Consider the following 27,573-nt stretch of genomic DNA (forward strand, 5'->3'; position numbering starts at 1 on the left):
ACCATGCTGAGTCTTCCTGATTATTTTCAGTTTTTATAAGTGACCAGTGAAAACTCTTTAGATCGATTCTAACACTTTTCCCATGACAAACATCAAGCTAACTGGCTTGTAGTTTCTTGTCATCCTCTTTCTTCACTACAAGTATTTGCTACTTTTCAGTTTAATGGAATCTTTCCCGAACCGAGAGAATTGTGGAAAATTTACACCAATGCATCTACTTCTACATTAGCCAGCTCTTTTAAGACCCTAGGCTGAATTAGATTATGACAATCGACAAAGTTTTCATGGTCACCATTAGACTTCAATCAAATTCAAATCTCACTATCTGCACGGGTGGGATTTGAACCCAGGTCCCCAGAACAGTACCCTCTGTCTCTGAATTACTAGTCCAGTGACAACACCACTGCCTCCTCTGTATTGCAATCTGAGGAGCGATGGTGCTAACAATTTCTTGAATTACAATACTTCCCACAATAGTTAGGTTGGATGCTAAGCTGCTTTTATGGCAGCCAGGTTTTATGGCAGCCATTTTCCCTCTTGCTGATTAAACTATCGCACACCATGAATGGGCTAGTTTTCAGTTACAATGATGACATGGAACTCTTAAGATTTGAGACCATTTTGCAAATGACTTCCTCTTGGTGGTTCCCTTACAACAAGGGAACGTTGTGTATGCTGACTTGCATCTGCAAATGCTGACTTGCAAATGCTGACTTGCATCTGCAAGTGCTGACTTGCATCTGCAAGTGCTGACTTGCATCTGCAAGTGCTGACTTGCATCTGCAAGTGCTGACTTGCATCTGCAAGTGCTGACTTGCATCTGCAAGTGCTGACCCCAATGGATTTTAAGCAGATTTCATAAATGTGTCTCAATTGAATCGGTTTGAATGGATTCTGTTGAGATGAACTCCAAACACTCCTCAATTACCTTCACTGACTCACAGAGCTTCAATGCATTGAATACAAAACGTTGGTTCTTATTGCCATGATATTCAGGTAAACATCATAGCACATACATACATACTGATGGACAGATCAACGGACCAATCAACACACACAACACGACAGCCAATCACAGGCAAGAGCATACACAGTACAAAACAGGGAACACGACACTTCCTGGGCACTGGAGCAGGAGACGGCTCAGGGCACAGAGCTCATTACAAGCCACTCAGACATCCACCATGTGCTGAGTGCCACTACACGATAGAATTAGGAATAGGTCCACAGAATCAAGGGTCATGATCGAACCTCAGTAAACAGTTTACCAGTGTAAATAGATGTTTGAAATAAAACTGCGTTGTACCATTCGCAACCGTGTTGGTTTGCCTGTGTAGCAGAGTACCCAACACTTCACTTATCTATAAATCATAACATCACTACAGTGCAGAAGGAGGCCATTCGGCCCATCGAGTCTACACCAAACCCCTGAAAGAGTGCCCGCACCCCCACCCTATCCGTGTAACCCAGTAATCTCACTTAACATTTTTTGGGGACACAGGGCAATTTAGCATGGGCAATCCACCTAACTTCTTTGGAGTGTGGTAGGAAACCAGAGCACCCGGAGGAAACCCACGCAGACACGGCGAGAATGTGCAAACTCCACGCAGATATACACCCAAGATCGTAATTAAACCCAGATACCTGATGCTGTGAGACAGCAGTGCTAACCACTGTGCTGTCCTTCTATGATCTTGCTGTACTGTAAATCTGCAAACATCTTCATCCCTGTATGCGCTCCAAATGCTCCACTCATTAGCTCTGGCCTTCTGTGCAATAATCTTTACTGAACCTGACTGTTGGTATTAAAACCTCCAACTGCTTTGGCTTTACTCTTTGGAACCCTTTCCCTTAAATCTGTTTCTGTTCATTTGTATTTTCTGATTTCCTTGTCTTAATCTCCTGTCTGCTATGTAGGTGTTCATTTTTATTACACCCATTTATAAAGTGTTTTGAGGTATTGTTCATGTGAAGGGGATTTCACATAAGCAAGTTAGAAAAGATATGAAATCACTGAACTGTTAACTTTGTTTTCTTACTAAGTACTCAGTGGGACAAATTATTCTCAAGCCATTTAGGATTGTGAAAATTACAGCTGTCTAAAGGAATAGATATGTCTGCTGTGTTTTTTTTTCTGCTGTTTGAAGTAGTGTCCAATCAGCTTTCAACTTTTTAATATTTGGCTTGTTATACTGCAGATTTTCTCTATGTAGCATGTGAGTAATCATTCATCTGTAATGGAGAAAGCTCCAAGATAAAATTAGTGAGAATGTTTCTTCTGTTGAAGCTAATGGCAAATGTTTTTTAAATAAATTTAGAGTACCCAGTTCTTTTTTTTTTCCCAATTAAGGGGCAATTTATTGTGGACAATCCACCTATCCTGCACATCCTTGGGTTGTGTGGGTAAGACCCACACAGACACGGGTAGAATGTGCAAACTCCACATGGATAGTGACCCAGGATCGATCCCGGGTCCTCAATGCTGTGAGGCAGCAGTGCTAACCACTGCGCCACCGTCCTGTCCGCTAATGGCACATGTTGTATAATTGTATGAATGTTATAACATGACTTCCAGACACTGGCTGTGAAGTGCTTTTAATGTCTAAAAGTTAGGAAAGGTGCAATATAAGACATAGGAGAAAAATTGGGCCTCTCGACCCATTGAGTCTGCTCAGCCATTCAATCATGACTGATGTGTTTCACATCCCCATTGTCCTGTCTTCTCCCCATAACCCTTGATCCCCCAAGTGGCTTCTGTTCACAAACCAGTGTTGGCAACCCATTTGTCTTTGGAAGTGTTATAATCATGGGGAATGTGGAGCTCCACATTGGTAAGCAATGGACTAATGTCACCTAATATAATTGGGGATCAGAACATAATGACTGGGAAAATGCAGCCCCTTTGTGGTACCGTAACCCCGTTTGCCCTGAGCGTTATGATATTCTGCTGATATGGTTTCTATATTTGGGGGAACAAGTTGGTGGTTTTTATCATTGGTGTTGTGCAAATATTAAGTCTTCTATTTTGATCTGACATATTTTTCCCTGACTCTGTCCCCCGCCTTAAACAGCATGCTGCTGTTGTCACTGATAATCACAAGGAGCCCACTTTGGCTGTATGTAGTTTTTGTTTCTGCAATATAGAACCAGAATATTGAGTTTATTTCATACTACTTAGAATTGCCCTTTGTAATGAAGGTGGAGCTACTCAGCATAGACTCAGAATTAGGTTGGGGAGTGGTATTTGGGAACACTGTAAATCGCTTTGAAAATTTACAATGGAAATTTATGTTATGTCAGCACTGTTAATGAATCCAAGTTGTCACCCCAACTACGGGGCTTGAATAATTGGTTTTGAAATTTTAGTTACTCTTTCAATGAGCAATTTCCTAACATCACTTTCATCTAGTGGGGATAATGTGACCAGTAACTGCATTTGATTATTATAGGGAAAATGTTGTTCTTGGTATTCCCTATGTGAACTCCTGCCCATGACTAGTTTCTGTTGATTATTATGGTAGGCAGTGAAATTTATAATAACGGGACTTCATTATATTCTCTAAAACGAAGAACTTTTATTAACTATCAATCTCAACGTTAAAGCAGTTAACTGAGTTTTCTTTTTCGTAGGAGAGAGTTCCATACTTTATATAAAGGTGTCTGCTTAACTTCTTTCTGTTGTAGATGAAGACAAAGACTCCATGAGAGGCCCGGCTGATGGGGTACAACTCAATTTATTCCACACTAGTCACAATAATCCTCCTCTCCGCAGGGTCTCCTTCCCCTAACTGCTTCCAGGTTGGGGTTTATATTCTGTGGAGAGTTCCTCCAATTAGGGAGGGAGCTCCGCCCGCTATTCACCGGAGTAGCTCACCCTCTGAGGTGTTGGAGGGGAATCTTTCTCTGAGCTCCAGCTGTTTCTGGCTGCAATACTGCTTTGGACCTGGCGTGTTATTCTGTATGCTGCCTGCCTTTTTCGGACTTTGAAGCCTGGATTGCTGCAAGGATGAACGGTGCTGTGACCGGTTGGGTGGAGGAGAGGTTGTTGCAGGAGAAAGAAAAGATTGAGTTTGCCTGCCTTCGGTTGCCACGCCTGGGACTCGTACTTCTTACTGGCTGCCTTTCTGCTTACCGGCTGGGAGTGGGGCATGGGGCGGATTTTGGTTGGCTCGCTGCCGGGTTGAAAGTGGATGAGAACGGCCTCGTTTTTTGCAGTTTTGGACTGGATGTTGTCCGGAGACCAGATGCCAGAACTGAGAACAGTAGGGTGGTGGCTCAGTTGACTGTGTACTGCTTGTACTGATGCTGGTTTTTGTTTTATTGTTGTGGGATTGTTTGGCTATTATTGTTGTGTATTGTTATTTTGGGCCCAGCAGGTGGTTCCTCGCAAGTTGAGGCCCTCTTGCTTCCGTACTGGGGGTTGAGAAGTCCTTCCCCGGTGCTCATGAAGGAGAGGAGTACTCTCGCACTTTCTCCTCCATCTCGCACTGCCTGTCCTTTTCCGTGGACTGAGCTGCTTGCGGGCGCCTCTTCACGACGTGGGGCTGTTGGAGGAGCCGGGGAGGGTGGGGGAAGGAAGTGGGCGCTGGCTTGAGTGCTGCTGACTTTGCCTCCTACTTAATTGTTTGTTGAGTTTCTTGTGGTTGCCATGTATTATGTCTTTTTTTTGTAAAGGGAGTTCTCTCTTTTCTGCCATGCCCTTTTTCGGTGTGTCCTTTTCCAGTCGTCTGTGCTGCTCGTGTGCTGGCTTGAGAGCTGGTGATTTTTGTGGTATCTTGTAAATGCTTCTTGCGTATTACTGTTTTTAGCATTTGCCGATTCTTTTGTATTCTTAAGTTGCCAATAAATTAAAAATATCTGTAAGTGGGGAAGCCGATGTTATACAGCTCCGTCCCTGTAGGGGGTCGTAACACTTTCCTAAATGGCCTTGGACTGATTTTAAGGCACGTTCTCTTGTCTTAGACTCAGCAACAGAGGAAACATTTTCTCTCCCTCTAATCTATTAACTCCTTTCAAAAAGTCAACCAATCAAAATGTCCCTTAATCTTCTATCATCGCGAGGTAGATTGTATAAGGCCACACGCCATTTTGTCAGCCTCAAAAATCATGTTTTTGCATGTACTTGGCAGGTAAGTCAAACCTTTTCAATCACTATATGTGCTGTTACTTGCATTAGTGATCAGCCTCGATTTCTCATCTCACGCATGTGTGTTTTACTTATTAGCACCTTAGAACTGGGTGCAAGGAATCGGGCATGTGATTGGGCTGTGTTTTGAAGATGCGAGGCAGCCCCACATAGAGCAGACCCTACTTTGGGCACAGATGGTGACAATCCACACACACGCCGTCGATTCACTTTTTATACTTGACGGACGAGTCTATCCTATTGTTTGGAGGGATATTTCAAGGCCTTGAAGGTTGACTTGCACGCTGACATCTATGGTATATTCCAGGGAGTTTGTATTCTGCAGTAGTAACATGCTGGTGAATCTGCAGTGCACTCTACTGACGGCTAATATATTATTTCCAAGGTGTGTTCCCAAGAACTATACACAGCACTCCACAGAAATGGTTGAACCAGGGCTTTGCATAGCTGGAGCAAAACTTTCTCAACTTTTCTCAACTCTTCCAGCCTTCTAGTTATAAAGACGAACATCCCGTCAGCTGTTGGGATTATATTTTTACTTGACCACTGCTTTTTAATGGTCTATTTACATAGACCCGAACCTGGGCAAATGAGATTTCTCTTAATAGCCTGGGAGGCCCCTTATTCTTGCACCCACTCCAACTCACCTATTTCTGTTGGACGGCTGTAGAAATGGTCTAATCGGGGTGGGTGGTGGAAGTGGGGAGACATGTATTGGGGTTATTAAATCAGGAGAAATGTTTCAAATCGTACTTCTATTTTTGTGACTTAATGCGAGCAGTAGTCATGTTGAAGTAGAATAGCACGCCTCGAGGAAAATTGGTTTTTGAACCACCTTGCTTCTGGAGGGGGAAGGTGGAAGATACAAACAGGTATAATTTTAAAGGGTGTGGCACATATTCCCAGCGTCTCCCAACACCACATATTACTTTTTTCTTTGCCAGATATACTGTATGGCTCAGAATGTGAAGTAAATTATCTACATGTCATGTGCTCTGTCATATAATCTTTATTAGTGTCTCAAGTAGGCTTACATTAACACGGCAATGAAGTTAATGTGAAACTCCCCTAGTCGCCACACTACGGCGCCTGTTCGGGTACACTGGGGAAGAATTCAGAATGTCCAATTCACCTAACAAGCACGTCTTTTGGGAGGAAACTGGAGCACCCGGAGGAAACCCACGCAGACAGGGGAAGAACGTGCAGACTCCGCACAGACAGTGATCCAAGCGGGAATCGAACCTGGGGGACGGGTGCTGTGCATGCTAACCACCGTGCTACCATGTCGCCCATTCCAAAGCATTTGTAAATCACTAAATAGATTCAAAAACTTTTAAGTCCTTTGACCATTATTTTGATATTGAGCAATTTAGTACATCCTTACAATTGTTCAAACGAGGCCATAGAGAACAAAGTAGTGAACAACAATATTAACAGCCAAATGTGTCAAGTATAGCCACAATTTTAAAATCCTCATCTTTTCAAGTTACTTCCTGTCTCTCTAACCTCTGCCAACTCTACATCCCTCCCTGTCTTCATCTAATTCTGGCCTTTTGGGCATTCCCAAACTCCGTTGCTCCCGATTAGTAGCCGTTTGATCAGCTGTCGAACTCCCTCAAAATCATAGAATAGAATCCCTACAGTGCAGAAGGACGCCATTCAGCCCATCGAGGCTGCACCAGCCTTTGCTCCGATAGAAGCCCCTATCCCCATAACGCCACCTAACCTTTGGGCAATTTGCCATGGCCAATCCACCTAACCTGCACATCTTTGGACTGTGAAAAGAAACTGAGCACCCAGAGGAAATCCACGCAGACACAGGGAGAAAGTGCAAACTCCATAAATTCACAAAGCAAATCCATTTTAAGCATAGATTGATTGGTTTAATCTTACAAAAAAGATTGAACCAGATTTTTTTTGGTGGTGGGGGGGGGGGGGGGGGAAATAATCATGCATTCCATCGATTTTTAAAAATATTTTTCAAAACTACGAACCATTTTTGCGATACTTCTTTGCAGTCATTCCTGTGTTGAATCAATCTGTCACGAGTGAGCGGTTCTTGTAAATATCCACAACAGACGTCAGACTGGTCAGCTTTTAATTTCTTTGTGGCAGGTGTTGGGGAAATTACCTCTGCGTTGGCAATATGACCATGTGCAGGTAGGGGCTGCCACTGAATCAAGTGTTAACAAGTATAAACTGCTAATGTAGCCATGTGCTTAAAATGGATTGGCTTTGTGAATTTCAGTAGATACCCAATGCTGGCGTTCCGAGTGTCTGTAGAAATAGCTTTGAGTTTTGTCAGCTTCAGTATCAATCAATTGAGCAGCACGGTAGCACAGTGGTTAGCACAGTGGCTTCACAGCACCTTGACTGTGCGGGGTCTGCATGTTCTCCCTGTGTCTGCATGGGTTTCCTCCGGGTGCTCCGGATATTTAAAAATTGAGAGATATCGTGAACATCGTAGACCGGATTCCAGCCAGTGAGGGGAAATACCAGCGGATTATCAATGATTCCGCCCGACTGCTGGCGTTACCTTGTGTTACCGTCTGTTTAAAAACCCAACAGAATTAAGAATGAAAGTATTACATGGAAGTTGTAGAGCAAATCAGGCCATCCTTGATCACAAATCGTTTCTCAGAAATGTGAGCAATGCCAGATGGACGATGCGCAATCACATTATTTTATCACTTCCCAGCTGTCAGGGAAACTATTGAAACAGGCTCCATGTGCTTTCTGCTAGCTGTTCCTCTGCCTTTGGCCATGCCCAAATCATTTTTTTAAAATATAAATTTAGAGCATCCAATTCATTTTTTCCAATTAAGGGGCAATTTACCATGTTCAATCCACCTACCCTGCACCAATCCATCTACCTTGCACATCTTTGGGTTGTGGGGGCGAAACCCATGCAAACGCGGGGAGAATGTGCAAACTCCACACGGACAGTGACCCAGAGCCGGGATTAAACTGGGACCTCGGCGCCGTGAGACTGCAGTGCTACCACTGCGCTGCCGTGCTGCCCTGCCAATCCCAACTCATGGTCCCTTTCATTATGTTTGCAACGAAAATCACAGTTAAAAGGAAGAGTGGAATAAATGGAAGACAAAAAAAATTTGAAGGTGTGTTTGCTCAATGGCAGCAACAAATGCTGGAAGAGGCAGGCGGCAAGAAGCCTAAAATTCAATGGAAGATTGTAGGCAGGAAATGAAATAAAACTGGATCGACTGGTTACAAGACATGAAACCTGATTGGAGTGAGATTGTGAGGACCAAGCCTGCTTACTTATGCAGAGGGCAGCCGAGCGGAGCCGCTGATTGGCTGTTACGGGGAAAATTTGCATCAGTGCATTGTGGTCACAGTATCCAGAAGTTGTACCTGAGCAAGACGCCCTCCATGTTCAAGTGAAGGCAAGCATCCAGCAGAGGGCAGCAGAATGGAGCTGCTGATTGGCTGTTGCCGGCAAGATTTGCATCCGTGCATGCGGTCACTGTATCCAGAAGGTGATTTGTGGAGGAGCTGTTGTCAAGTGACAGTTAAACCCCAAACACTTCTTAAATGCTTCCCTCCCTACCTCCTCCTCCTAACCAAAAAAAAAACAATCACTGTAAGGATCCAAGCCGAGTAAAGATCAAGAGGGAGACTCGAGGGCAGGTAGAAGTAGAAAGAAGTTGAACCGTGATGTCACAGCCAGCAGGTAAGTGATTGGCTGATGACTGGTAAGTAGTTTTTCTTTTCCCTGAGGTGTGTTGATAAGGTAGAGTTTTTCTATTTCTCTTTTTTATCGTTTGATTGGTAACAATTTTTCATTTTTTTCCTTTTATCTATTATTTGATATTATAATTGGACTAAGTTGAGCTTAAGATTAAAAATGGCAGGAGATCTCAGACCCATGTTATGCTCCTCTTGCTCAATGTGGGAGCTCAGGGACGTGGCTGATGTCCCTGGCTCCTTCACGTGCGGGCAAGTGTGTCCAGCTGCAGCTCTTGTTCGACTGCATGACGGCTCTGGAGCTGCGGATGGACTCACTTCGGACCATCTGCGATGCTGAGGAGGTCGTGGATAGCACGTCTAGCGAATTGATCACACCACAGATTAGGATTGCTGAGGGAGAACAGGAATGTGTGACCAAAAGGCAGAGAAAAAGCAGGAAGGCAGTGCAGGTGTCCCCTGCGGTCATCTCCCTCCAAAACAGGTATACCGTTTTGGATACTGTTGGGGAAGATGGCTCACCAGAGGAAGGCAGCAGTAGCCAGATTCATGGCACTGTGGCTGGCTCTGCTGTACATGAAGGGCGGGAAAAAGAATGGAAGGGCTATAGTCATAGGGGATTCAAGGCGGGATAGAGAGAGAGGTAAAAGGGTGGAGGAGTTGCATTACTGGTCAAGAGAGGATATCACAACTGTGCTGAAGGAGGGCACTATGGAGGACTCGAGCAGTAAGGCGATATGGGCAGAGCTCAGAAATAGGAAGGGTGCGGTAACAATGTTGGGACTGTACTACAGACCTCCCAACAGCGAGCGTGTGATAGAGGTACAAATATGTAAACAGATTATGGAAAGATGCAAGAGCAACAGGATGCTGGTGATAGGAGATTTTCATTTTCCCAACATTGACTGGGATACACTTAGTGTCAGGGGTCCAGATGTAGCAGAATTTGTAAGGAGCATCCAGGAGGGTTTTCTAGAACAGTATGTAAATAGTCCAACTCGGGAAGGGGCCATACTGGACCTGGTGTTGGGGAATGAGCCCGGCCAGGTGGTTGAAGTTTCAATCGGGGATTACTTTGGGAATAGTGATCACAATTCTGTAAGTTTTAGAATACTCATGGACAAAGACGAGAGTGGTCCGAAAGGAAGAGTGCTAAATTGGGGGAAGGCCAACTGTACAAAATTCGGCAGGAGCTGGGGAATGTGGATTGGGAGCAGCTGTTTGAAGGTAAATCCACATTTGATATGTGGGAGGCTTTTAAAGAGAGGTCAATTGGAGTGCAGGACAGACATGTCCCTGTGAAAATGAGGGATAGAATTGGCAAGGTTAGGGAACCATGGATGACAGGTGAAATTGTGAGACTAGCTAAGAGGAAAAAGGAAGCATACATAAGGTCTAGGCGACTGAAGACAGACAAAGCTTTGGAAGAATATTGGGAATGTAGGACTAAACTGAAACGAGGAATCAAGAGGGCTAAAAGGGATCATTTTGGGTGGGGTTACTGGGTTATGGGGATAGGGTGGAGGTGTGGACCTTGGGTAGGGTGCTCTTTCCAAGAGCCGGTGCAGATTCGATGGGCCGAATGGCCTCCTTCTGCACTGTAAATTCTATGTAAAATGTCTTTCACAAACAGAGTTAAGGAAAATCCCAAAGCCTTTTATTCATATATAAGGAGTAAGAGAGTAACTAGAGAAAGGGTTCGCCCACTCAAGGTCAAAGGATGAAAGTTATGCGTGGCGTCAGAGAAAATGGGTGAGATTCTTAACGAGTACTTTAGACCATAAGACATAGGAGCGGAAGTAAGGCCATTCGGCCCATCGAGTCCACTCCACCATTCAATCATGGCTGATTTCAACTCCATTTACCCGCTCTCTCTCCATAGCCCTTAATTCCTCGAGAAATCAAGAATTTATCAACTTCTGTCTTAAAGACACTCAATGTCCCGGCCTCCACCGCCCTCGGTGGCAATGAACTCCACAGGCCCACCACTCTCTGGCTGAAGAAATTTCTCCTCATCTCTGTTCTAAAGTGACTCCCTTTTATTCTAAGGCTGTGCCCCCGGGTCCTAGTCTCCCCTGCTAATGGAAACAACTTCCCTACATCCACCCTATCTAAGCCATTCATTATCTTGTAAGTTTCTATTAGATCTCCCCTCAACCTCCTAAACTCCAATGAATATAATCCCAGGATCCTCAGACGTTCATCGTATGTTAGGCCTACCATTCCTGGGATCATCAGTGTGAATCTCCGCTGGACCCGCTCCAGTGCCAGTATGTCCTTCCTGAGGTGTGGGACCCAAAATTACTCACAGTATTCTAAATGGGGCCTAACTAATGCTTTCTAAAGCTTCAGAAGTACATCCCTGCTTTTATATTCCAAGCCTCTTGAGATAAATGACAACATTGCATTTGCTTTCTTAATTACGGACTCAACCTGCAAGTTTACCTTTAGAGAATCCTGGACCTGGACTCTCAAGTCCCTTTGCACTTCAGCATTATGAATTTTGTCACCGTTTAGAAAATAGTCCATGCCTCTATTCTTTTTTCCAAAGTGCAAGACGTCGCACTTGCCCACGTTGAATTTTATCAGCCATTTCTTGGACCACTCTCCTAAACTGTCTAAATCTTTCTGCAGCCTCCCCACCTCCTCCATACTACCTGCCCCTCCACCTATCTTTGTATCATCGGCAAACTTAGCCAGAATGTCCCCAGTCCCGTCATCTAGATCGTTAATATATAAGGAGAACAGCTGTGGCCCCAACACTAAACCCTGCGGGACACCACTCGTCACCGGTTGCCATTCCGAAAAAGAACCTTTTATCCCAACTCTCTGCCTTCTGCCTGACAGCCAATCGTCAATCCATGTTAGTACCTTGCCTCGAATACCATGGGCCCTTATTTTACTCAGCAGTCTCCCGTGAGGCACCTTATCCTTTGCCTTTGCCTTTTGGAAGTCAAGATAGATAACATCCATTGGCTCTCCTTGGTCTAACCTATTTGTTATCTCTTCAAAGAACTCTAACAGGTTTGTCAGGCATGACCTCCCCTTACTAAATCCATGCTGATTTGTCGTAATCCGACCCTGCACTTCCCAGAATTTAGAAATCTCATCCTTAACAATGGATTCTAGAATCTTGCCAACAACCGAGGTTAGGCTAATTGGCCTATAATTTTCCATCTTTTTCCTTGTTCCCTTCTTGAACAGGGGAGTTACAACAGCGATTTTCCAATCCTCTGGGACTTTCCCTGACTCCAGTGACTTTTGAAACATCATCACCAACGCCTCCACTATTTCTTCAGCTATCCCATGAAAAGGAACCCCTCATTCCCACACCACTCTTTCAGCCACGTGTTAACTTCCCTTATTCTTGCCTCCCTATGCCAATTTGCACGTGGCTCGGGCAGTAATCCAGAGATTATGACCCTTGAGGTCCTGTTTTTTAATTTGAATCCTAGTTCTTTATAATCTCTAAACAGGTCCTCTTTCCTCGACTTGCCTATGTTGTTGGTACCGACATGGACCACAACAACTGGATCCTCCCCCTCCCTCTCCAGTATCCTTTCAAGCCGGTCAGAGATGTCCCGCACCCTAGCACCGGGCAGGCAACATACCATGCGGGACTCTTTATCCTGCTCACGAAGGATACTATCAACCCCCTGATAATAGAATCCCCTAAAACTACAACTTGCCTATTTACTCCCTCTCCTTGAATGGCCTGCTGAACCATGGTGCCTTGGTCAGCTGACTCATCCTTCCTGCAGCCCTGTTCGCCATCCACACAGGGAGCAAGTGCCTCATACCTGTTGGGCAGAGTCAAGGGCTGAGGCTCCTGAGTTCCTGACTGCTGGTTCCCTTTACCTGCCTGACTTGCAGTCACACCCTGCTGTCCCTGGCCACTGGCAGGATTTAAACTACTTACTCTGACAGGTGTGACTGCCTCCTGAAACAGTGTCCAGGTAAGTCTCCCCCTCCCGGATGTGCCTCAGTTTTTTTAAGCTCAGACTCCAGCTCATCAACTCTGAGCCGGAGCTCTTCGAGCAGCCAACACCTCACTGCAGATGTGGTCGCTGCAGCTCGCAATGGGATCTGCCAGCTCCCACATCAAGCAGCTAAAGCACATCACTTGACCAGCCATCACTAATTAATTAATTAGTTTAATTTAAGTTTATGGTGGGGGCAGCTTCAGCCAATCAGACACTAATCTACACTGCACTTTTAACTGAAAAACAGCACAATTAGATTAACCACTTGCCTTTCCTGGTTACCTCACTGCACCAAACTACCAAATTCTCACTGTCTGTATCTCTCTCACTCAGGCTGTGTCTCCTTGACCTGCGCAATTCTAATAATATAATAATGCTAATAATAATAATATAATATGGCACTTACCTCACACCAATGGATCTTATTATTAGGTTAGAGGAGGAGGGTGGGTGGGAGACACTACACGTGTATTGTCTCGGGTTACCTCTCCACCAGAATTTATTGGTTATGGGGGGGGGGGGGCTTCCCAGAAGTCCGCGGGTCGAACTTCCGGTTCCCGCCTTTGCATCGATATTCACTGAGGAGGGGGACATGATGGATGTTGAGGTTAGGGATAGATGTTTGATTACTCTAGGTCAAGTCGGTTTAAGGAGGGAGGATGTGTTGGGTATTCTAAAAGGCATTAAGGTGGACAAGTCCCCAGGTCCGGATAGGATCTATCCCAAGTTACTGAGAGAAGTGAGAGGGGAAATAGCTGGGGCCTTAACAGATATCTTTGCAGCATCCTTGAACACGGGTGAGGTACCGGAGGACTGGAGAATTGCTAATGTTGCCCCCTTGTTTAAGAAGGGTAGCAGGGATAATCCAGGTAATTATAGACCGGTGAGCCTGACGTCAGTGGTAGGGAAGCTGCTGGAGAAGATACTGAGGGATAGGGTCTATTCCCATTTGGAAGAAAATAGACTTATCAGTGATAGGCAACATAGTTTTGTGCAGGGAAGGTCATGTCTTACCAACTTAATAGAATTCTTTGAGGAAGTGACAAAGTTGATTGATGAGGGAAGGGCTGTAGATGCCATGTACATGGACTTTAGTAAGGCATTTGATAAGGTTCCCCATGGTAGGCTGAAGGAGAAAGTGAAGTCTCATGGGGTCCAGGGTGTACTAGCTAGATGGATAAAGAACTGGCTGGGCAACAGGAAACAGAGAGTAGTGGTGGAAGGGAGTGTCTCAAAATGGAGAACTGTGACCAGTGGTGTTCCACAGGAATCCGTGCTGGGACCATTGTTGTTTGTGATATACATAAAATGATCTGGAGGAAGGTATAGGTGGTCTGATTAGCAAGTTTGCAGATGATACTAAAGATTGGTGGAGTAGCAGATGGTGAAAGGGACTGTCAGAGAATACAGCAGAATATAGATAGATTGGAGAGTTGGGCAGAGAAATGGCAGATGGAGTTCAATCCGGGCAAATTCGAGGTGATGCATTTTGGAAGATCCAATTCAAGAGCGAACTGTACGGTAAATGAAAAAGTCCTGGGGAAAATTGATGTGCAGAGAGATCTGGGTGTTCAGGTCCATTGTACCCTGAAGGTGGCTGTGCAGGTCGATAGTGGTCAAGAAGGTATGCGGCATACGGCATGCTTTCCTTCATCGGAAGGGGTATTGAGTACAAGAGTCGGCAGGTCATGTTACAGTTGTATAAGACTTTGGTTCAGCCACATTTGGAATACTGCGTACAGTTCTGTTCGCCACATTACCAAAAGGATGTGGATGTTTTGAAGAAGGTGCAGAGGAGGTTCACCAGGATGTTGCCTGGTATGGAGGGCGCTAGCTATGAAGAGAGGTTGAGTAGATTAGGATTATTTTCATGAGAAAGATGGAGGTTGAGGGGGGACCTCATTGAGGTCTACAAAATCATGAGAGGTATAGACGGGATGGATAGCAAGAAGCTTTTTCCCCAGAGTGGGGGACTCAATTACTAGGGGTCACTAATTCAAGGTGAGAGGGGAAAAGTTTAAGGGAGATATGCGTGGAAAGTTCTTTACGCAGAGGGTGGTGGGTGCCTGGAACGCATTGCCGGCGGAGGTGGTAGAGACGGGCACGATAGTGCCATTTAAGATATATCTAGACAGATACATGAATGGGCAGGGAGCAGAGGGATACAGATACTTAGAATATAGGTGACAGTTTTAGATAGAGGATCTGGATCGGCGCAGGCTTGCAGGGCCGAAGGGCCTGTTCCTCTGCTGTAATTTTTCTCTGTTCTTTTTTCTTTGTTCTATTGAAGGTAAGCAAATGTGACTTGGGTCCCGACGTTCGGTCAGTTGGCAAAAGTGGGTCCCGTGAAAAAAAGTTTGAAAAACACTTCCTAGGCTACAATGGTCTCAGTAACACACAGTCCCTTTAAACATACAAGTTGGCTGTAGTCAAATACACTTCCTCTGAATCCGAGTGAATTTCTCCTCAAAGAATACCCCACCATGAGCCACCTTGTCGCACTGACCTCTGGCTTCCAAACGGGTGATTTTTAATTCTGCTTTCAAAAAGACATACTTTCAGCACTTTATTTTAATTTGTCCAGTTAAGGAGCAATTTAGCATGGCCAATCCACCTACCCTGCACATCATTGGGTTGTAGGGGTAAGACACTGGGAGAATGTGCAAACTCCATATGGATAGTAACCAATGGCTGGGATTGAACCCAGGTCCTCGGCCCTGTGAGGCAGTAGTGCTAACCAATGTGCCTCTGTGCCATCCCATGTCTTTTAAATAATGCTTTCCCTCAGCTGCTTCCATGAAGGTTTTGCTTTCGGGTTTTACACCTCCCTCTTCAGGTTTCCTTTGTCTTAAAGACTTTTACAGAAAATTTGAGATACAGCCACCAATTTCCACAGATTATTTCTCTTAAGCCTGAGCATGACTGCAGATATTTTTCTGGCGCCTTGCAACCCGATGTCTTTTTAACCCTGTGACTTTACTGTTCAGGTTCCCAGTTTCCTCTGCTCTGTTAACTCCAGACTTCTTGGAAACTTCTCTTCATTTACTCGGTCCCATAATTAGTGGCTCTTTAGAACTCAGCACTAGATTTCTTTTTTTTTAAATAATATTTTATTGAAAATTTTTGGTCAACCAACACAGTACATTGTGTATCCTTTACACAACATTGTAACAATACAGATAATAATGTCCTTTTTTTAATTTAAACAAAAACAACAGCAAATAAATAAATATTAAATAACAAAAAATAAAACTAGCCCTAATTGGCAACTGCCTTGTCTCAGGCCACCCCCCCCCCCCCCCCCCCCCCCCCCCAAGTCCTGGGCCGCTGCTGCTGCCTACTTTGTACTCTCCCATCTATCGTTCCGCAAGATATTCGACGAACGGTTGCCACCGCCTAGTAAACCCTTGAGCCGACCCCCTTAGGATGAACTTAATCCGCTCTAACTTTATGAACCCCGCCATATCATTTATCCAGGTCTCCACCCCCGGGGGCTTGGCTTCTTTCCACATTAGCAATATTCTGCGCCGGGCTACTAGGGACGCAAAGGCCAAAACATCGGCCTCTTTCGCCTCCTGCACTCCCGGCTCTTGTGCAACCCCAAATATAGCCAACCCCCAGCTTGGTTCGACCCGGACTCCTACTACTTTCGAAAGCACCTTTGTCACCCCCGTCCAAAACCCCTGTAGTGCCGGGCATGACCAAAACATATGGGTATGATTCGCTGGGCTTCTCGAGCACCTCGCACACCTATCCTCCACCCTAAAGAATTTACTGAGCCGTGTTCCAGTCATATGTGCCCTGTGTAATACCTTAAACTGAATCAGGCTTAGCCTGGCGCACGAGGACGACGAGTTTACCCTGTTTAGGGCATCTGCCCACATCCCCTCCTCAATCTCCTCCCCTAGCTCTTCTTCCCATTTCCCTTTTAGTTCGTCCATCATAGTCTCCCCTTCGTCTCTCATTTCCCTATATATATCCGAAACCTTACCGTCCCCTACCCATTTCTTTGAGATGACTCTGTCCTGCACCTCTTGTGTTGGGAGCTGCGGGAATTCCCTCACCTGTTGCCTCGCAAAAGCCCTCAATTGCATGTACCTGAATGCATTCCCTTGGGGCAACCCATATTTCTCGGTCAGCGCTCCCAGACTCGCAAACTTCCCATCCACAAATAGATCTTTCAATTGTGTTATACCTGCTCTTTGCCACATTCCATATCCCCCATCCATTCCCCCCGGGGCAAACCTATGGTTGTTTCTTATCGGGGACCCCCCCAGTGCTCCGGTCTTTCCCCTATGTCGTCTCCACTGTCCCCAAATCTTCAGTGTAGCTACCACCACCGGACTCGTGGTATAGTTCCTTGGTGAGAACGGCAATGGGGCTGTCACCATAGCCTGCAGGCTGGTCCCCCTACAGGACGCCCTCTCTAATCTCTTCCACGCCGCTCCTTCCTCCTCTCCCATCCACTTACTCACCATTGAAATATTAGCGGCCCAATAATACTCACTTAGGCTCGGTAGTGCCAGCCCCCCCCCCTATCCCTACTACGCTGTAAGAATCCCTTCCTCACTCTCTGAGTCTTCCCGGCCCAAACAAAACCCATGATACTCTTTTCTATCCTTTTGAAAAAAGCCTTCGTGATCACCACCGGGAGACACTGAAACACAAAGAGGAATCTCGGGAGGACCACCATCTTAACCGCCTGCACCCTCCCTGCCATTGACAATGCTACCATATCCCATCTCTTGAAATCCTCCTCCATCTGTTCTACCAATCGCGTCAAATTTAGCCTGTGCAATGTGCCCCAATTCTTAGCTATCTGGATCCCCAGGTAACGAAAGTCTCTTGTTACCTTCCTCAACGGTAGGTCTTCTATTTCTCTACTCTGCTCCCCTGGATGCACCACAAACAGCTCACTCTTCCTCATGTTCAATTTATACCCTGAAAAATCCCCAAACTCCCCAAGTATCCGCATTATTTCTGGCATCCCCTCCGCTGGATCCGCCACATATAGTAGCAGATCATCCGCATATAAAGATACCCGGTGTTCTTCTCCTCCCCTAAGTATTCCCCTCCAACTCTTGGAACCTCTCAGCGCTATCGCCAGGGGCTCAATCGCCAGTGCAAACAGTAATGGGGACAGAGGACATCCCTGCCTTGTCCCTCTATGGAGCCGAAAATATGCCGATCCCCGTCCATTCGTGACCACACTCGCCACAGGGGCCCTATACAACAGCTGCACCCATCTAACATACCCCTCTCCGAACCCAAATCTCCTCAACACCTCCCACAGATAATCCCACTCCACTCTATCAAATGCTTTCTCGGCATCCATCGCCACTACTATCTCCGTTTCGCCCTCTGGTGGGGCCATCATCATTACCCCTAACAACCTCCGTATGTTCGTGTTCAGCTGTCTCCCCTTCACAAACCCAGTTTGGTCCTCATGAACCACCCCCGGGACACATTCCTCTATTCTCATTGCCATTACCGTGGCCAGGACCTTGGCATCTACATTGAGGAGGGAGATTGGCCTGTAGGACCCGCATTGTAGCGGATCCTTTTCCTTCTTTAAAAGAAGCGATATCGTTGCTTCTGACATAGTCGGGGGCAGTTGTCCCCTTTCCTTTGCCTCGTTAAAGGTCCTCGTCAGTAGCGGGGCGAGCAAGTCCAAATATTTTCTGTAAAATTCAACTGGGAATCCGTCCGGTCCCGGGGCCTTTCCCGTCTGCATGTTCCTAATTCCTTTCACCACTTCTTCTACCGTGATCTGTGCTCCCAATCCCATCCTTTCCTGCTCTTCCACCTTGGGAATTTCCAGCCGATCCAAAAACTCCATCATTCTCTCCCTCCCATCCGGGGGTTGAGCTTCATACAATTTTTTATAAAATGTCTTGAACACTTCATTCACTCTCTCCGCTCCCCGCTCCGTCTCTCCATCTTCGTCTCTCACCCCCCCTATTTCCCTCGCTGCTCCCCTTTTCCTCAATTGGTGTGCCAGCAATCTGCTCGCCTTCTCTCCATATTCATACTGTACACCCTGCGCCTTCCTCCATTGTGCCTCTGCAGTGCCTGTAGTCAGCAAGTCAAATTCCACATGCAGCCTTTGCCTTTCCCTATACAGTCCCTCCTCCGGTGTTTCCGCATACTGTCTGTCCACCCTCAAAAGTTCTTGCAGCAACCGCTCCCGTTCCTTACTCTCCTGCTTCCCTTTATGTGTCCTTATTGATATCAGCTCCCCCCTAACCACCGCCTTCAACGCCTCCCAGACCACTCCCACCTGAACCTCCCCATTGTCATTGAGTTCCAAGTACTTTTCAATGCATCCCCTCACCCTTAAGCACACCCCCTCATCCGCCATTAGTCCCATGTCCATTCTCCAGGGTGGACGCCCTCTTGTTTCCTCCCCTATCTCCAAGTCTACCCAGTGTGGGGCATGATCCGAAATGGCTATAGCCGTATATTCCGTTCCCCTCACCCTCAGGATCAATGCCCTACCCAACACAAAAAAAGTCTATACGTGAATAGACTTTATGGACATGGGAGAAAAACGAGAACTCCTTACTCCTAGGTCTACTGAATCTCCACGGGTCCACCCCTCCCATCTGCTCCATAAAATCCTTAAGCACCTTGGCTGCTGCCGGCCTCCTACCAGTCCTGGACTTCGACCTATCCAGCCTTGGTTCCAACACCGTGTTGAAGTCTCCCCCCATTATCAGCTTTCTGGTCTCTAGGTTTGGGATGCGTCCTAGCATTCGCCTCATAAAATTGGCATCGTCCCAATTCGGGGCATACACGTTTACCAACACCACCATCTCTCCCTGTAATTTGCCACTCACCATCACGTATCTGCCCCCGTTATCCGCCACTATAGTCTTTGCCTCGAACATTACCCGCTTCCCCACTAATATAGCCACCCCCCTGTTTTTCGCATCCAGCCCCGAATGGAACACCTGCCCTACCCATCCTTTGCGCAACCTAACCTGATCTATCAGTTTCAGGTGCGTTTCCTGTAACATGACCACATCTGCTTTAAGTTTCTTAAGGTGTGCGAGTACTCGTGCCCTCTTTATCGGCCCGTTAAGCCCCCTCACGTTCCACGTGATCAGCCGAGTTGGGGGGCTTCCCACCCCCCCCCCCCCTTGCCGGTTAGCCATCATCTTTTTCCAGCTTCTCGCCCAGTTCCCACGCAGCTGTATTTCTCCCAGACGGTGCCCCCCCCGCCCATCCTTTCCCGTACCCACTCCCCCCTTTCCCCAGCAGCAGCAACCCAGTAATTCCCCCCTCCCCCCCCCCCCCGCTAGACCCCCCGCTAGCGTAATTACTCCCCCCATGTTGCTCCCAGAAGTCAGCAAACTCTGGCTGACCTCGGCATCCCCCCGTGATCACGGCTCGCCCCGTGCGGCGCCCCCTCCTTCCTGCTTCTCTATTCCCGCCATAATTATCATAGCGCGGGAACCAAGCCCGCGCTTCTCCCTCGGCCCCGCCTCCCATAGCCAACGCCCCATCTCCTCTCCCTCCCCACCTCCCCCCATGACCACCTGTGGGAGAAAGAAAAGTTACCATACCGCAGGATTAATCATACAATCCCTCTTCGCCCCCCCCCCCACTCGTCCCACCACTTTGTCCAAACGTTCATTTTCGTAGTCCAATCATTCCAATTTTTCTTCTACAATAAAAGTCCACGCTTCATCCGCCGTTTCACAGTAGTGGTGCCTCCCTTGATATGTGACCCACAGTCTTGCCGGTTGCAGCATTCCAAATTTTATCTTTTTTTTGTGAAGTACCGCTTTGGCCCGATTAAAGCTCGCCCTCCTTCTCGCCACCTCCGCACTCCAATCTTGGTAGACGCGGATCACCGCGTTCTCCCATTTACTACACCGAGTTTTCTTCGCCCATCTAAGGACCATTTCTCTATCCTTAAAACGGAGGAATCTCACCACTATGGCTCTGGGAGCTTCTCCTGCTCTCGATCCTCGCACCATAACTCGGTATGCTCCCTCCACCTCCAACGGACCCGTCGGGGCCTCCATTCCCATTAACGAGTGCAGCATCGTGCTCACATATGCCCCGACGTCCGCCCCGTCCACACCTTCAGGAAGGCCAAGAATCCTCAAGTTGTTCCTCCTTGCGTTGTTTTCCAGTGCCTCCAACCTCTCCACAGATCGTTTCTGGTGTGCCTCCTGTATCTACGATTTCACCACCAGACCCTGTATATCGTTCTCATTCTCTGCTGCTTTCGCCTTCACGACCCGAAGCTCCTGCTCCTGGGTCTTTTGTTCCTCTTTCAGCCCTTCAATCGCCTGTAATATCGGGGCCAACAACTCTTTCTTCATTTCCTTTTTTATCTCCTCCACGCAGCGTTTCAAGAACTCTTGTTGTTCAGGGCCCCATATGAAACTGCCACCTTCCGACGCCATCTTGGTTTCTGCTTGCCTTCCTTGCCGTTGTTCCAAAGGATCCGCTGCAATCCGGCCACTTTCCTCTCCTTTTTCCATCCGTGTCCAGGGGGAACACCCTTCTGGTTTACCGCACGGTGTTTTCAGCCGTTAAAATTGCCGTTGGGGCTCCTATCAAGAGCCCAAAAGTCCGTTCCACCGGGAGCTGCCGAAACGTGCGACTTAGCTGGTCATCGCCGCACCCGGAAGTCAATCAGCACTAGATTTCTTAACCGCTACTACATGGTATGGCTCTTTTAGCAAAGCTGAGAGAGATGTGCCTTCTCTAGCCTTCTAAACCAACTGCTTCTAGCAGTGTTGTGAGAGCTGCCTTCTCTCTCACGAGCTTATCTCAAACTGCTAATGAATTCAGATAAAACTATACTCCCAAAGCCTTTCCTCCCTTAGGTGCTCCCCGAAGCAGCAACTTTAAGCTTCTGCCACCTTGTTTAATTTTCACGCCGTAACCTGAAGAAAATAAGTAACCTTGAAATAAGAAATGACCTGGCCGGAACCAAGTGACTGTACCCCTTATTCACTTTGGGTGCCTTCTGCCAAATGGATGAAATTATTGTCATGCTCAGTACCATAATTTGACAATGAATGTTGTAAAATTGAATTAACTATTAGCCCATGGGTGCAGAATTGCACGAGATCATCAACCCCACCAAAAACTAAAACAATCAACAATGTGAGGCCACAAATCCAACAGAAGTCCTTTTCAGTGTGGCTTTTCCATGGGTAAATGGCACTGATCCCTGTTTTACCTCTATTCTTGGGTTTACTGTGCTAAAGCATTTCTCTGCCATTGTGTGGCAGGCTCTCTGTTGGTCAGTGGGTAGATGTCTATCAGTGTGTACTTTTTTTCTCGGGTGGCTGTGTGGCAGGGAGTGGAGTTCTCCTGCGCTTGCGGTTACAGCTATGAGCACCATCCTGCCCTTATCCTTTAAATGTGGTGGAAATGCTCCTGTTTCTTCCCCTCCACCCTGTCCTTGTGCTTAATGTGCAAATTATTTCTCAGTGAAAGAATTGCCAAATATGGTTGCAGGCTTGAGCAGCGATACCATTGTATGCCTTCTTGTTTCTGATGTGTTCAGAATTGTGCCATTTTGTTTCTTAGCCTCTTGAGATCTGTATTTTATCTGGTTGCTTGCAGATGTTATGACTGCTGTTTAAATCAGATGATCCTTCACATCCAATGAGATGATGAATATGCATTAGCTGTGTTCAGATTTTTTAACTTTAAAATTGGTTTGTTTTTGATACAAGATCATTGGCAATAGAGTTTTTCAATTCAATTTTGAGTTCTGTACAAAATATTGTCATAAAGCAGTGCTTCACCAGAGCTTTGCTAACTATTTTCCAATGTGACTAGACCTGAAAATTAATGTGCCAGCAAATATCACGGTAGCACAGTGGTTAGAACTTTTGCTTCACAGCGCCAGGGTCCCAGGTTCGATTCCCGGCTTGGGTCACTGTCGTTGAGGAGTCTGAACGTTCTCGCCGTGTCTGCGTGGGTTTCGTCCGGGTGCTCCGGTTTCCTCCCACAAGTCCCGAAAGACGTGGTGTTAGCTGAATTGGACATTCTGAATTCTCCCTGTGTACCCGAACAGGCGCCGGAATGTGGCGACTAGGGGCTTTTCACAGTAACTGCATTGCAGTATTAATGTAAGCCTACTTGTGACAATGATTATATTATAAATAAAACTCAAAAGCAGCATAGTAACATTTGGTATGTAATTATTAAAGTTTGCATGTTATAGATCAACATATACATAATATCAACATCATTAAGGTACTTTGTAAAAATGCTAATATTTTATATACTCATACAGGATCCAAATCCCACTACAGCAAGTGGTGGAATTTAAATGTTGTTGTTAAATTGGGAATTGAAATGGATTGTCATTAAAAATCCATGTTTCACTAATGCTCTTTAGGGAAGGAAATCTGATATTCTTACTGGTCTGACCTACATGTGATTCCAGATCCACAGCAATGTGGTTGACTCTTAATTGTCTCCTACCATGGCCTAGCAATCTATTCAGTTGAAGGGCAATGAGACAACAAATGATGGTCTTGCCAGAGACGCCCACATCCCATGAAAGAATTAAGATCAACTCTTCTCTTTCCCCTAACACACAGTAATTCACTCCTCTCCCATGAGAAACGCACAGTTATCGGCCCCACAGCTTCTCCCCGACACACACTGTAATGAGCTCATCTTCCTCCACCATCCCCCACCAATGTATGCTCTTTTTCGGTTTAGTTGCCGGTGCCTCTGAAGAAGACTCACCACCCCAGGGTAAGTGGTCTGTACTACAAGAGCAGGAACACCGTAAATTTTGAAGCTGCCGCTCACCTTTCTGGCTCAGTTGCAATAACCTGCCAACTGTTCTCTCTGTCTGTCCTACGGCGAGTAACTCGCCTCCTGACTTCCCAAAGCCTGTCTACCCTCTATAAGGCACAAGTCAGGAGTGTAATGGAATAATCTCCACTTGCCTGGGTGAGTGCAGTTCCATCAACACTCGAAAAGCTCAACAACATCCAGGACAAAGCAGTTGGCTTGATTGGCACCCCTTCCACAAACATTTAAATCCTCCAGCACCGACGAACAGTGACAGCCTTGTGTACTGCACTGCAATAACTCGCCAAGGTTCCTTGGGCAGCACCTTCCAAACCCATGATCACTACCATCTAGAAGGGCAAGAGCAGCAGATACATGGGAACCCCACCACCTGGATGTTCCCCTTCAAGTCATTCACCACCCCAAATTGGAAATATATTGCCGTTCCTTCACTGTCGTTGGGTGAAATCCTGGAACTCCCTCCCTAACAGCACAGTGGGTGTACATACATCTCGAGGGCTGCAGCGGTTCAAGAAAGCAACTCATCACTGCAGTGATCTCTGTATATGTTAATACATGATTAGTTCATGTACAGTCAGATAATCACTAGATGGCAACACTAACAGGAACTATATGAGGAGTTTCCCGCTCTTTCTTAGTTTTAGTGTGTGTGTATTGCAGTTAGAGGATAAACGTGACCAGCTCAGAGTGTAGTGTATTATATTAATTGTTAATTTAATCTAATTTTAGTTAATTCTATTACTAGTCAAAGTATTAAAGTAAAAGAACTCAGAAGTATATTATTTTGTTACTCAATAAAAAATTTGTCATCAACTGGAAGACTGACTGTTTATCATCAAGTTAAATACAACTCGGCAAGACAAATGAGTAATATATATATTACATCTATAATATAACAATTACCACCTTCTGAAGGGCAACTAGAGATGGGCAATAAATGCTGGCCTAACCAGCTATATCCACATCCCGTAAATGAATTTTTAAAAAAAAGTGAGTTACACTTGCTTGCCTCTGGCTGCACCAAGTAGGTGCACAATCATTTAGGGCCTCTTCAGCACTGGCTGTTAAGTGTTTTTTTTAAAAATTGAGACCTTTGGGATCACATTTTTCCCCTCACCCATCTTGGTGTTTGCTGGAGTGTCCAGTGTTGTACTACCACAGTGCTGTTGCCTCTGAGGAGGGGGGGGGGGGGGGGTTGCGGGGGTGTGTGCTTATGACTCTAAACGCTGTCTCTGCATCCCCATCAGGGTATGCAACCCACAGCTTCAGACCCCCACACTTTGGTTCCTGCCTGTGGAGCGTTCTTTGCCATTCATGGTCATTACCATAACTAGGGTCAGATTTATGAGGTGTGTGCCTGTGATACATCTGTTTTTAGCAATACCCTTCTGCTGTGTAATCCCAATGTGCGAAAGCATACAGTTATCAAGATCTAAGAAAATGTCTGTGGTTGTTAAATGAAAACTTTTTTTTGTTGCCTGTCGTGTAAAGCTTTAGACATTCCAAGTTTCTGTACTCGTGCAAAACTGGGTCTTAGACTGAAAACTGTAGGGTAGGACCAGCGTTTTAAGCTGACAATTTCATTTGCATAAAATGTCATTTTAGAAAAGAAATGATCAGTAATTAGAGTTAACTGTTTATCTTTATTTTTCAGGTCAGGTGAGAGTTTACAGAGCCCTGTTTGCCTTTGAACCCAGAACAGTAAGTATTTTTTCTGCTGCATATGTTTGGTGATTTGTGTGTGGGTGAGCTCCGATCCAAGTTAATTTGAATGTAATTGTTTCAGGGTATGCAGTTTTGTCCACTCTTAATAGCACAACATGACACCCAGTGACGCAGGAGTTACACCAGGGAACCAAATGCCCCCTTTTTACATGTATTAACTAATTGAGTTTGACACCTCTTATTTTGCTGAACCAAAAATGTGAGGTTCGAGGATGGGGAGAAGGAAAAACAAGTAAACCTAAATGTATAATGTTTATTCTATGCCTAAATAATAGTTGCTACACCTCAAAATGCAATTCACTGGATGCGAAGTACTTTCGGACATCTGGAGGGTGTGACCTTTTCTATATAAATGAAAGTGTTCTTCCTGAAATCCTTTAAATGTGATGCAATTAGTGAATTCATGTTCTTAACCAACTAACATTACACACTCATTCCAATTCAAATATTTATTGTTATTTCCTTAGCTACAAGGCACCATTATAGTGCCAATTTGTGCTTCTAGTTACTGCTCATATTCAGCATTTTGCTAAGTAAAAGGTGTGTTTTCCTACCACCAGAGTAGGGGCCCCGATTAAATAATTCCAGCAGCAAACCTTTTGAGAGCTTCAAAATATTATTCTCTCACATCCTGAATGCAACATTTCACAAACTTATCTCGCACACACTCAAAAGATATACATAAGGGCACCATGCTTGCAGCTTAAAAGTATCTCTGTGACTTTCTGGGCAGGCCTGTAATTTCATAGATGAAATTGATGCTTCAGTTGAAGTGAAGGTCTTATAAAGTGAAAGATTCTCCAGCTGTGAGGTTTCATGTAGTTGAACTTCTAGGAAGTTAGTTCTCAGGTTAACTTAACTGGAACAGATTGTGGAATCTATCTCACTGGTAGGGTAGCCCACGTTGAAGGTATTGCTGTTTATTACATTCGCTGCAAGTCACCAAAGCAGGCAGTTTGATAGCTTTTGGTGTAATGCTCTGCCTGCAAGCTGCTACTTGCTAGTTTTCAAGGACACAATGAAAATGGTTCCCTCATCATATTTCAAGTCATTTTTCCCAAACAGAGTGGTGTATATGTTGATTGCAATTCTGTTTTGGCTTGAGATTCACCCAGTCTAGTTTGGTTGAGGAAATCCATCATAATGGAATAGAAGATTGGTGGGATCTATTCACATCCGTCTTACACACATTTTCAATGTCCTATTTTGTCCAGAGTGGAGTAGAGCCAGGTTGGCAGAAGTTCTTTTGCCCTTTTCCGTGATCCATCCTGAAACAAAGGGATGTGTGAATTGCCCAGATGACAGTGGGTTTAATTGGATTTTTTCAAGACTTGGGACTGTCTGAAACCTAAAATACTAAAATACCAAAGTTCACACTGTTTTCAGTGGCCATTTTAATAGTCTGTGTGCTGGTTTTAAAAGTATTAACTGATAGTTCATATATTAGAACATCGTAATAGTTTAATGGAGTTTTATGATTAATCTTGGCAGTTGATCGGTTTACAAAAGAGCACAATGGCTTGTATCTTGGTACCTTGTATTTTATTTTCCCCTATTCTAGTTTCATCCCCTTATTGAAATTTTTTGCATCTTTGAGTACTCGCAAGATCTGCACAGCTGCAACTATCACTAAAAATGGGTTGGATTGAGCCTAATAATCATAAAACCTCACACTTGTAATAGTATGGCCATCCTAATGAAGTCAAAGTAAAACCTCAACGTTGTATTAATTTAAAATGGTCCTCCATAGTAAGTTTGAGAAGACTCTTGGATTACTAACTTTTTGAAGAAATGTGAGTTCACCGACTGAAATGAGGCTGGAGTTGGGCCTTCTTCCTCGCTAGTCTGAAGATGTTACCAATGGGTGGTTCCATGGGAAATATGGACATCGTGAACGGAAGTATTTGGAGAGTTCATTGGAGTTGTGGAATTTGTGGTAATGACTGATATAAGTTTCCCAGAAAATAATTTGTAGTTCCTGGTGTCCAGGTGTTCAAGTTTGAAACTCCCTAAACTTTTAATCGGAAAGGGTTATAAATAGGCTAAATGAGTGGGGGGGGGGGGAAGACTGAATGTATGGAGCTACATTTTCTGATGACACTTAAGGCAGGTGGTTAGTTAGATGTGAAGGGAGGTAGAGAGTCTGCCAAGGGATGTAGATAGGTCAAATCAGTGGGGGGTTGCAGGAAAATGGGAGTTCTCCAC

General features: G+C 45.5%; 1 protein-coding gene across 1 annotated transcript in view; it reads left to right on the forward strand.

Annotated features, from left to right (window-relative positions):
• The window catches only part of ostf1 (osteoclast stimulating factor 1), a 118,269-nt gene that overhangs the window by 20,615 nt on the left and 70,081 nt on the right, over positions 1–27,573 (forward strand). The window contains exon 2 of the mRNA XM_072516601.1: positions 25,298–25,344. Within this exon, the coding sequence (XP_072372702.1) occupies positions 25,298–25,344 (47 nt within the window). The remainder of the gene's footprint in view (positions 1–25,297; positions 25,345–27,573) is intronic.

This window comes from Scyliorhinus torazame, chromosome 9, assembly GCF_047496885.1.
Source record: "Scyliorhinus torazame isolate Kashiwa2021f chromosome 9, sScyTor2.1, whole genome shotgun sequence".
Lineage (NCBI taxonomy): Eukaryota > Metazoa > Chordata > Chondrichthyes > Carcharhiniformes > Scyliorhinidae > Scyliorhinus > Scyliorhinus torazame.